Source organism: Pieris rapae, chromosome 16 (assembly GCF_905147795.1).
Source record: "Pieris rapae chromosome 16, ilPieRapa1.1, whole genome shotgun sequence".
Lineage (NCBI taxonomy): Eukaryota > Metazoa > Arthropoda > Insecta > Lepidoptera > Pieridae > Pieris > Pieris rapae.
In genome coordinates, this window is record NC_059524.1 from 6730439 (window position 1) to 6741214 (window position 10776).

At 31.2% G+C, this 10776-nt stretch overlaps 4 protein-coding genes across 5 annotated transcripts; 2 read left to right on the forward strand and 2 right to left on the reverse strand.

The window, feature by feature from the left end:
• Nucleotides 1-2032: 2032 nt before the first annotated feature.
• LOC110998671 lies at nt 2033-4227 on the forward strand. Of its 2 annotated transcripts, none has more exons than XM_045631591.1 (3): nt 2033-2142; nt 2568-2687; nt 3006-4227. In XM_045631591.1, the coding sequence occupies exons 2-3, from the start codon at nt 2615-2617 to the stop codon at nt 4157-4159; spliced, it is 1227 nt and encodes a 408-aa protein (XP_045487547.1). In that variant the 5' UTR covers nt 2033-2142; nt 2568-2614; the 3' UTR covers nt 4160-4227. The 2 variants fall into 2 exon arrangements, with proteins under 2 accessions (XP_045487547.1, XP_045487548.1); XM_045631592.1 differs by having other exon boundaries at nt 2039-2146.
• A 70-nt stretch (nt 4228-4297) lies between these two features.
• Nucleotides 4298-5488, reverse strand: LOC110998672 (N-terminal Xaa-Pro-Lys N-methyltransferase 1-A). The gene is made up of 2 exons (XM_022267426.2): nt 4688-5488; nt 4298-4616 (listed from the first exon to the last, which is right to left on the reverse strand). Exons 1-2 carry the CDS (start codon nt 5122-5124, stop codon nt 4376-4378), a joined length of 678 nt encoding a protein of 225 aa, XP_022123118.1. The 5' UTR covers nt 5125-5488; the 3' UTR covers nt 4298-4375.
• A 905-nt stretch (nt 5489-6393) lies between these two features.
• On the forward strand, nt 6394-7335 carry LOC110998656 (60S ribosomal protein L35). The gene is made up of 3 exons (XM_022267397.2): nt 6394-6523; nt 6808-6944; nt 7086-7335. The coding sequence occupies exons 1-3, from the start codon at nt 6521-6523 to the stop codon at nt 7315-7317; spliced, it is 372 nt and encodes a 123-aa protein (XP_022123089.1). The 5' UTR covers nt 6394-6520; the 3' UTR covers nt 7318-7335.
• Nucleotides 7336-7343: 8 nt separating this feature from the next.
• Nucleotides 7344-9429, reverse strand: LOC110998655 (GDP-fucose protein O-fucosyltransferase 1). The gene is made up of 4 exons (XM_022267396.2): nt 8837-9429; nt 8252-8704; nt 7879-8164; nt 7344-7780 (listed from the first exon to the last, which is right to left on the reverse strand). Exons 1-4 carry the CDS (start codon nt 8946-8948, stop codon nt 7480-7482), a joined length of 1152 nt encoding a protein of 383 aa, XP_022123088.2. The 5' UTR covers nt 8949-9429; the 3' UTR covers nt 7344-7479.
• Nucleotides 9430-10776: the final 1347 nt, after the last annotated feature.

Sequence of the window (10776 nt, forward strand, 5' to 3'; positions counted from 1 at the left end):
TAATTCGTTTTATGCAGCCTTGTCGTCGGTGGGCTAATCGTGTCTTTATTACAAGTTCTATAATTATGGAAGCTACTTACTACTACTACTACTAATCTTTTTAAAGATAAGTATTGACTTGCCAAAGTCAAAATATGAATTCCTTAAACTTCCTTCTGACTGACTGCCGTGGGGACAATCCACGGGTCGCTCTTAGCCCGCTTTGCCGCCCACTGAAAATATCGATTTATATATTTATGTATAATATATATATATATATATATACATATTATACATTAGAATTATATCAAGTCAATTTTTTACTTTATAAAGAGCTGAGATGATTCTCTTTGTGAATCTACATTTAATAATATAAAATCTACATATAACAAACGCTGATCTATTGTCTCCGTCAAAGTTCCAGCCATTCCATTCCAGATCCTGTGTAGGATGGGACAGGCTTTAGGATGGGATGCTACTTGTGTGGATACGCTAACCCCGTCTCACATCCCTCGGACAATAACAAAAGCTGGGGCGGCGGCAGAGTAGGCGGAAAATATTAAACGGGTCAAACACAAGAGTCTTTCCTCCAACCTTAGTTTTACCTGTTGAAGTAGGGATTGGGCCGTGGGGTTCAAGGGCATAGGCGCAGGTGGCCCTAGATCTAGAAAAAGGCCCCGAAAAAGGGTCGCAATAAAGCGAGAAACTGCTGCCAGCGTTAATTGTACAGAGTACACTACCACGAGGACCAAACTTTTAAATTTGTTTAATTTTCTATTTTAAAAAATTGATTATTACCTACTATACTATTTAATTTAACAAAAAATAAAATTATATATTACACTAGAATTATACTTACAAAAGTCAGTAGATTCTTATATAGGTAATATTATAATGTCTACACAAAAAGTAAGTCCTTGAGAGACGAGAGTTGAGATTGATGCAATTTGTGCACATTTATAATGTTATAAAATTGTTTCACACGAGATTAATGTATATCACTACATAGTATAAAACAAAGTCGCTTTCTATAGGTCCCTATATCCCTTTGTATGCTTAAATCTTTGAAACTACGCAACGGATTTTGATGCGGTTTTTTTTAATAGATAGAGTGATTTTTAACAGCAAGAGGAAAGTTTATATAATAAATAATAACATATCACATAACATAACAATAATAATATAATAACATCCATTAAAAAGTGGAGAAGTACTGTTACTGTTGTTGGTTTCTAATGTGATGTCGTAAATAATAATTACATTTTTTTCGCTTACATTGCAAACGCAGGCTGAACCCTATACGAGTTTTATCAAAATAATGTACTAAGTATTGTACACATTGAAAAGCTCTACAGAAAAGTCTGTTATGGTATATGTCTATCTCTTATGGATAACCCACAATAATTTTTTTGTCATTTACTTTTTACAACAAATAATGGCTAATTTTCGAAGCGATTTTAACCAATACAGCATTAATCCTTATCCAATTAAATACCTTGTTCATTTAATATAGATCTATGCAGCCCATTACAGCTTATTTAGCAGCGACCGAACGCGTATATTATCGGAGCTTTCCAGCGACGGAAATAACAATACATAATAAAAACCTGCTTTTCATCAGCATTGCACCCGTGCGAAGCTGGGGCGGGTCACTAGTATATATATATAACGTGTGTATATATATATATATATATAGGGCATGAGGATGAGGGGTTACGACGCTAAGTAAACAAGAATGGCATATCTAAAGGTTCATAAAACTAAATGACACTAGAATATTAAAATACAATTTATAGGTTTGGTAAAAACAAAAGGATTCATATTGGCTTCAAGTGTGTGATGATTGTTTACATTTTGTTTGCGCTTCTATTTACTAAATTATTACTTACTAACTAACGTTAGGTTACATAACTCGCGCAATAATAATTTGTACACTTACAAATTTAAAAAAATATATACAAAAACTTATATGCATGCGATCAGACGTCTATGTTTAATTTCGGTTAAGATCTGTGTATTTCGCCAGCAGCCAAGTTTAAAAGCGTCTTCTATAAATATATTCATTACGAACTAGGCACGTAGAAGATTTTTCGTGTATTATTGAGATTCGATTACATTCATTTATTATTTATACAAATAGTTTACAGAGTTTAAATAACAAAGGTAGGTATTGTATTTCAAGTGTATACTTACTATCGGTTTTATTAGGAAACTGATATTCTACGTGTTAAGCCGCAGAAGAAATTTTGGGTTATATTCGTGCTGAAAGGCCCGTTACCCCTACGGCGTAGGGTTCACGCACTCTGGTAATTCATCTCAAATTTTCCCCTTATTTAAAACATATGTTTTGTAGACGGCATAACTCCTAAACTAGTGGACAAATGATGATGAAATTTAGGATTGAGTTACCAGAAGTTTTACAATCATTAATTATAACTCGTCGCTACAAGACGTATTTTGTAGAAATGTACAATCTAATGCAATAAATAACTAATTAGTGATTCTTTAACATCAATACAGAAATCTTTTGATTTCGCTAGGCTAAACGTACCTATATTCGTTAATTAAATTTATTTTTTGTGTTGTAGGTGAACTGTTTTCAATTCGATACAAACAACCAGATACTCTACAGCGAATGTCTCTCATTCGCCTAGGGAATTGGATCGCTCAGCAAGCAGAACTACACATGGCTTTAGTAACTAACCAAGGTCAATATAATCCTCAAGAAGATCAAGCAACTTTAGCACATAAGGTCGATTGCATTCGAAAGTACTTAGATTTTCATGTACCCTGGATGCTACACGATCAACTAGTTAATGTAACAATAAACTCCCTTGATGAACTCATAGAAAAAACTAAAAGTTCTATGGGATTCAGAACATCAATGTCAAAATATGTTGCTAAAATGAATGTTATTGTTAAAATGACGGAGACCCTATTCACAAAAAACTTAACGTACGTCTCTATCGACGTGATACCGAAAATGATACGATCAATTTTTTATACAAAACTATACATGCTTACAGGTTTGGTATACCTGAATTTAGGTTCATTGTCAGGAGGATGGAAAACAGCAGATATGGAAGCATCTATAATAAAATCATTAAAGGAATTACACGCGCTAAAGTATCTTTACATAAATTATGACTGCACCGACAAAATATTAAAATGTATTGTTGAGAGCTGCACAAAACTAGTGAAATTAGATGTTTCTTGTTCAAAATGTATAACAAATGAAAGTATAGATATAATATGTAAATTTAAGAGGTTAAAAAGTATACAGTTGTATCAGACATTTGTTACCTGGGAAGGTTTTGTAAACCTACTTATTAATTGCAAAACTTTGGAAGATATTGGAAGATGTGACGAAGTTGGAAGAGTTTTGGAATTTATATATAAAAATTGCCCAGAATCATTACCATTTAATTTAAAAATATTTGTAAGTCGATATGCTAACAGTAAACATCTACAACTGGCCGTTGATACTTGCCCTAACATTTGTAATATGACTGTATTCCATAACACATTGCAAAGTGATTTATTAGTACTTATTGGATTGAAAAATCTCACCAAACTGAAGTTATTATCTTGCGATTTTTATGCAGATCAAATAAAACAAGTGTTACAAGTAAAGGGTTGTAATTTGTCTTATTTACATTTGGAGCATGTGGATCAAATAGACTTGAATGCTTTGATGTACATAAGTCAAATGTGCCCACTATTACATACTTTAACATTCTATAACTGTTCACTTATTCAACATACATCTTTGTTTACTAAAAAGTTAGAGATTTTACCATTTAGGAATTTAAGAAAACTTACTTGTGTATCTGGATTTTCTGATGAGCAATTACTATTTTTACTAAGTAATTGTATTAATATTGAATTTATTCAAATAGGCACAGCTGTTCAGTTAACTGATAATTTTATAATGATGTTATTAGAAAAAAATCCTTTAATTTATCTTAAAGAACTAAGAATAATGCAATCAGATTTTCTTACCATTGCATCAATAGAAAAAATAATTCAAAATTGCATAAGTTTGGAAATTTTGGTAGAATTAGAAAGCTGGTCGATGTTGTCAGAAAGTGACAGAGATTATATAAAAAATTATATAAAAGTCAATAACTACAACATTGATACTTCACCCACAAGTTCAATAAGAAGATATGATATCTAATTCAAGCAACAAAACCATTATCTATTAATAAAAAAAGTAAAAGTGTACTATGAGTTACAATTTTTTGTTCTTGAAATATAGTTTAGAATTGTATGTATTTAATGTGTATTAAAATTTTAGTTGTGTCCAATATGAACATAATTTCATTCTACCTTTATTAAAAGTGCAAAGAATCTAAAAACTTTCACATGTTTTGAAATTCATGAAATAATTTCCTTATTGATCAGAACTATGATCTTTGTCTGGAATTAAGGCAAACATGTAAACAGGATATATTCCATTTGGGAAATTAGTTTGTTTACATTGTTTAATTCTTTTTAAATTTGCTTTTTTAAATATTGTGATATATTGCTTTAAGCATCTTGTTATTGATGAGTCTGCTTCATCCGGTTCTGTAAATCCTGATGATGTTACATTTTCTTTAACAATGATTACTCCATTTTTTGTCAAAGATTTTCTGAAAAGTAAGCAAATTTTAAGATTCATATTGTTTGAAACAATGGCAAGCAATACTATTATTAAACTTACCTACAAGTAATAAGGTAAGATACTAAATCTTCGTCTTTTAAATAACCTAAGACCCATTGATTCCAAATAACATCATACTTTCTTTCTGGCTGAAAATTTTGCAAGCTACTGTGATATAAAGTTCCTACTTTCTTACTATCTTCTCCTACATAATTTAATAGTTCGGTTAGAAACTTTTTATCTGGTTCAATGACATCTACTTCGTTAAAATGAGGAGCTAACAAATGTTTTGTAATTCTACCAATACCAGCACCACAATCGAGTGCGATTTGTCTTCCAGGACCATTTTCTTGTGAGAATAGATTATTAAGGAATTGCGTAGAGCCAATTATATCCACGTTTGATATATATCCAAAACCACCAAGTACTCCATCAACTGTAGGTGGGATTTCAGCCCAGTATTCTAAAGATTTATCATAATCTATACTCTTGGACATTTTATTTAGTTGGTTAAATAATGTTATATATTTAAAAATAAAATACTTGGGTTGGATGATATGATTTTAAATTTTTTAAACAGTTTATTTGATTTTATAAACAAAATTTTTGTTTTAGTTTCCACAATTAATTATTAGGCTCATATTAAGCTGCTACTTAAGCAAGATGGTTTTTTTATATAAATAGCTTAGCTTCACAAATCACAGACCACAGTTCATGCAGAGCGTATGCCACAACAGAATACTATTACTTTTTGACACAGACCAAGGTAAGGAAGCGGAATAGTAAAGAAAAAGAATTGTACAGGCAGTCCTCGTACTTACGGCATGTTATGTTCTCGAAATACGCGACGTAAATCGAAACGACGTAAGTCGAGACATATTTTTTCATATGTTTATATGTAAAACTCAAGGGTTAGGTTCCATACAGACTAGAAATTTAAGGAAAGAGTTTTAAAAAATGAAACCATGTTTTTTTTGTAATCCTCAGAACAGGGAAATCCCGGGTTTTTTACGGCCCAGGTAAACCCGGGCTCGATGCCCTAGTCTACATGAACAAAGACAATACAAACTAGTAGCTAATCACTACTAAAACTAATTTTATTCAATAATACTAACTAAAAATTCATTATTCAATAAAACATTCAATTCCATTAAAATTGTCATTGTTTACAACACCACAATTATTAATTAAAGACAACCCTAATTAAAGCTATAAGTAAACATTTGTTCAGTGTTCACACTAGTCTGTGTTTTTATTCACATTTTTTAAATTTCTTAGACTCTATTAAATGCTGATCAATCTCCTTTTCACTCTTTGTTTATCAATCCGCAGTACTATTTCTATACAACAATACAATTACGCAAAAGTATAGTGTATGTAGAAAACGTTTCGGTATCAATATGGACTACCAGACACGAGAGAAAAGATGCTACGAACAGCAGCTACGAGCGACGTTGTCGACTTTTGTAATGTGGCTAGACAGCCCAGACCATGTGAATATGGTCACTGGACTTTGTCAGAAACCTATTTATTATTACTGTATTTAATTATCTTTGGCCTTAATAACGGTTTTATATACATTATTTTATTATGATATTTGTGACTATAATCTCATAATTCCTCTTTAATATTCTAATCTTAAAGGCTTCCACTACCCATTATAACATTCTGCTTCGAGTGTAAATTACGAAATACGAAGTAGTTTATCCTTGATTATCTACAGTCAGATTAGTAATACTTATAATTTTAATCTGTGAAATAATAAGTTGTTAACAATTTACTTTCTTTATGTTTATTGTCATAAGTAATGATTTGAAATTTCTTGTACGGCCCCTGTCTAATCAAGTTTTGACAGTTCTTTTGTGTCAAAACATTGTGGCTTAAGGTCTCAAAATGGTTAGCGTTTAGAAATATTTAATCTAAAATTTACAATATAATCTTATAATGTTTATAATGTGTCCTAAATATAATTAAATTCTTTTCCAATATAAGTTTTAGTTTTGTGAATATTTTTCGAGATAATATGATAATTGGTAGCAGTGGATTGTTGTAGCTTACCATATTCTCGTGAATGATCTTTATTAATTAAGAATTGTGTTATACATAATGACCTTTAATTTAATCCAGATGATAAAGTTAAAGTATCGGTATAATTTTAACCCAAATTTGTCTTATTATAGGGGAAAGTTAAGTGTTCTGAACTTCGGACGAAGGACAAGAAGGAGCTTTTCAAACAACTTGAAGAGTTAAAGACAGAATTAACAAATCTCCGAGTTGCTAAAGTCACTGGTGGTGTAGCCTCAAAACTGTCCAAAATGTAAGTTTCCATCTTTAAGATAAAGACAATATAGTTGTCTCTGTTGTGTTTGTGCTCTGCGTAAATTCGGTCAGAGTCATGTCACTTATCTCTTTTCGGTTTTGAATTAAGTTTATTAAATGAAACAAACTCTATTTTCAGACGTGTTGTGCGTAAGGCAATTGCACGAGTTTACATTGTGTACCACCAAAAAATGAAGGTTAATCTTCGCAACCACTACAAGAACAAGAAGTACAAGCCTTTAGACCTTAGGCCCAAGAAGACCCGTGCTATGCGTAAGGCTCTCACAAAACATGAAGCCAAGTTAAAAACAAGAAAAGAGATTAGAAAGAAGTCTCTTTTCCCTCCTAGAGTTTACGCTGTTAAGGCTTAAATAAATATCTTCTATTATTTTATGAATTTTATTTTTGAAAATATGACATTTAAATCTAGACCGAAATATTATTTTATTATAAACTTACTAAAGTGTAAGATATAGTTATCAGTAAAATTTAATTCACGTGACTGCAAAGGAAGTTTTCATCCACATTTTAGCCTATAGTTCGTCATGTCTATACTTCTTTCGGCTGGGAAAACACCAAAATTCAGATGGAAGGCCACTGACGTCTCTATCTCGCTTTACAAATGCAGAAAATGAAGATACACAATTGCCAATAAAATAATTAGCCTTGCCTAAGATAGCTAGATCTAAATGTGGATCACTGTTATTAAGTTTAGTAACAGTAACATGAAAGTCCTTTAATGATTTCTTCAACTCTTCAATCATATGATTGGAATCTGATGCAACGAAAACATACTTAATGTCTGGAGACTTTTTAAGTGCCCTCTTGACTTGTCTGAAAGTAAAAGTGAGAATAAAGTTAATAAAAAAATTATAAGATTTCCCTAAGCATCCTTATTTATGAAAATATTTTGTAATACAGTCATAACTTACTTTAACATCTCACTCTTAGTGGGAAGGCACATTGATGATGTCAAGGTTCCTTTCTCATTTTTATAACCAACACACTGAGGTGCAGCAAACAATGTTGGGCTATCTTTTACATGATCACAGGCTCTTACCCAATCTTGACCATTTCTTAAATGAAGGCCTAAGAAACCACCACCATTCATGTTTTCTTTGATGAATGACTTGGCTTTGTCCAACATTTGGAAATTCCATTTAAGATATTTTTGTAAATGTACATTCTCTGCCTGAACGGGAAAACTAGCTGGCGCACCTAAAAATATCTATATTATTAAATTAAATGTTTGAAGAGTTCACAAAGTTTTAACATAAGTTAACAAAGAAAAACATTTTGGTATACCTGTAAAAGCTAACACAGGCCATTCTTGTGGTCTGTACTTACTTATCCACTGTTGTACTATAATTTCATTATATGCATCATAATTTAAAGGTCCATAAAATTCAGAATCACTAAACTCTATATTAAAAGTGTCCCAAAAGGGCCCAAATGGATTGCCGGACTTTGCATTGCAGCTATTTTTTAAATCCCCAATTCTAGGAGTGTAGCAAAAGGATATCCTTTTGTCTTGGGGCCAAATGTTTGGGGCAATTTCTTGCATAAATGTTTCCATTGTCACAATTTTGTTGTAAACAGTTAATGGCTTTGTTTCAAAGTAGGTGTCAAAAGGGACTTGAATTGATTTTACTTCTCCATATCTGTATTCCACCCATGGAGGAAGAATTAATGTCCTATTAAGGGCTTTACTAAAAGCTAGTGCTCCTAAAAAATGATCAGCTTGGTTTCCAAATCTACCTAAAAAAATATTTAGTTAAAATAAAGTTCATAACAGTGAACATAAAAAATTTGGCATTTTTTAAAATATATTTTCCTTAATAAGGAATAAGAAATGTATCAAGAATAATATATAATCATTTAACAACTTACCCATGCAGGGACAATAAGCAATGTATCCACTAGCATCATAACAATAACTTATATTAAATATTTTTACTAGAATTATTAAGCAGTTAAGGATATTATATTGAATGATACCCATTATGGATGTTAAAAGTTTTATAATTACATTATTGACTTATATATATATTATTATAATTCTGGCCTAACTCTCAATTTTAATATTTATTACAATTTTAAAAGTTGTTGACCCAAACAGTTGAAATATTACGTTAGCGAATAATTTATACTGGAACTGGAATTCAGTGACTAAACCACTACACAGTGTTGAGTAAACACTTCACAAAATCATACAATTTATATTAAGAATATAACCCTAAACCCAAACAACAAACTTAACCAAATAAATATAAACTTCAAGAGTATTTATAACTGAAATATCAAAAATCTATAATACTCAATGATGGAAATGTTATATATTTTTTTTTTATTTTATTTACAAAAGCTTTATTGATATTATACTTTATAGGTATACGATGTTGGCTCTAGGGGGGGGGGGGGGATTCTATAGGAGTTGGCATCACCAAAGCTGTTGTAAAGTGCAAACGTATATAGTTATATGAGCATGTTAATTTTTTTTTCATTAGCTTATCGAATAAATCTTTTATTTTTTATACTAGAATCGGTGAAATATAATATTATGGTATTTATTATAAACAAATAAAAATCACAGCAGGGTAGTCTGAAACGTTCCTTTTTACCATTTACTATTTTGTGTAACTTAGAACTTTCATTTTGAGGCAAATTTCCGAAAATTATGAATTATCTAATTATATATTTCTTATTCATAATAAATTTTATATATTTAAAATTAGCATTAAAATCAGCAATTTATATTTTTTATTACCATTGAAAAATATTTTTTTGGGACAGTAACAAAAAGAAGAGGCGAAAAAAGCGCGGGAAACTTCGTTTATGGTAGACGTATTTTTCACGGTAATGTAAATTTAATTTAATTTTAATAGTTAAAACGCAGAGGATAAGCTGGTAGTTTAATTTTTTGTATTATATGTAATCTTTATATTATATTTGTGTATTATAGTGTCATCGTGTAGTCGGTAAGTTTTGTAATTTTTGTAAATATTGTATGAACGAGCCCCCCGATCTAGGTGATGGACATGTTGGCCTGAATTTCCCTGTGGGATCTAATGTATCTGTTTATTCGCAAGATGAATTTGATAAAATTGATACGGATTGTTCGTTATCATCTCAGACAGGTGAAGGAAGTCGTAAACGAACACGTTATTTGCGCCTTTGTCGGCAGTGTACAAAAATAAAGAAAAAGAAAGGTGGTGGTTTAAGCGGTGATTACTGTCAGTGCGAAAGATTATGCAATGTGGAAGATGAGTCAATATTCAAAAAAAGGTTACTCCTAAACCTATATCTCAATCCACGTTATCTCTACACTCGCAAAATAATAATATTTTACATAATTCATCCTCTCAACCATCAACATTAGCAACATCAATAACTTACAAGGAAAATTCAAATAACACCAAAGCTACAGTTATCAATACAGACTCCAATATGATTGGCCGTAATGATATGTTCCTACTGATGTTTCCCCTTATTTAATACATGTTCAACGTATACAAAGTTCACCTGACGACGGGACTGTTCTCCATCCTATAACTTTTGGGAATTTCTTAAAATTGAATAAATTTGATAATATTATAGGAAGAAAAAGGTGCGTAGTAGGTTTTTCCGATTATAAAGACGCCAATAATTTTCTTAGCTGTAATCTTTTGGAAGCAAAAAAGTTAAAAGCCTTCATTCCGACTTTCAGCGTAATAAGAATGGGGCTAGTTCGCGGGGTCCCTGTTGATTGGAGTGTTGAGGAAGTTCAACAAAATATAACCGAACCTATAGGCTGCGGCAAAATACTTAAAATAAGACTTTTGCCGCAGCCT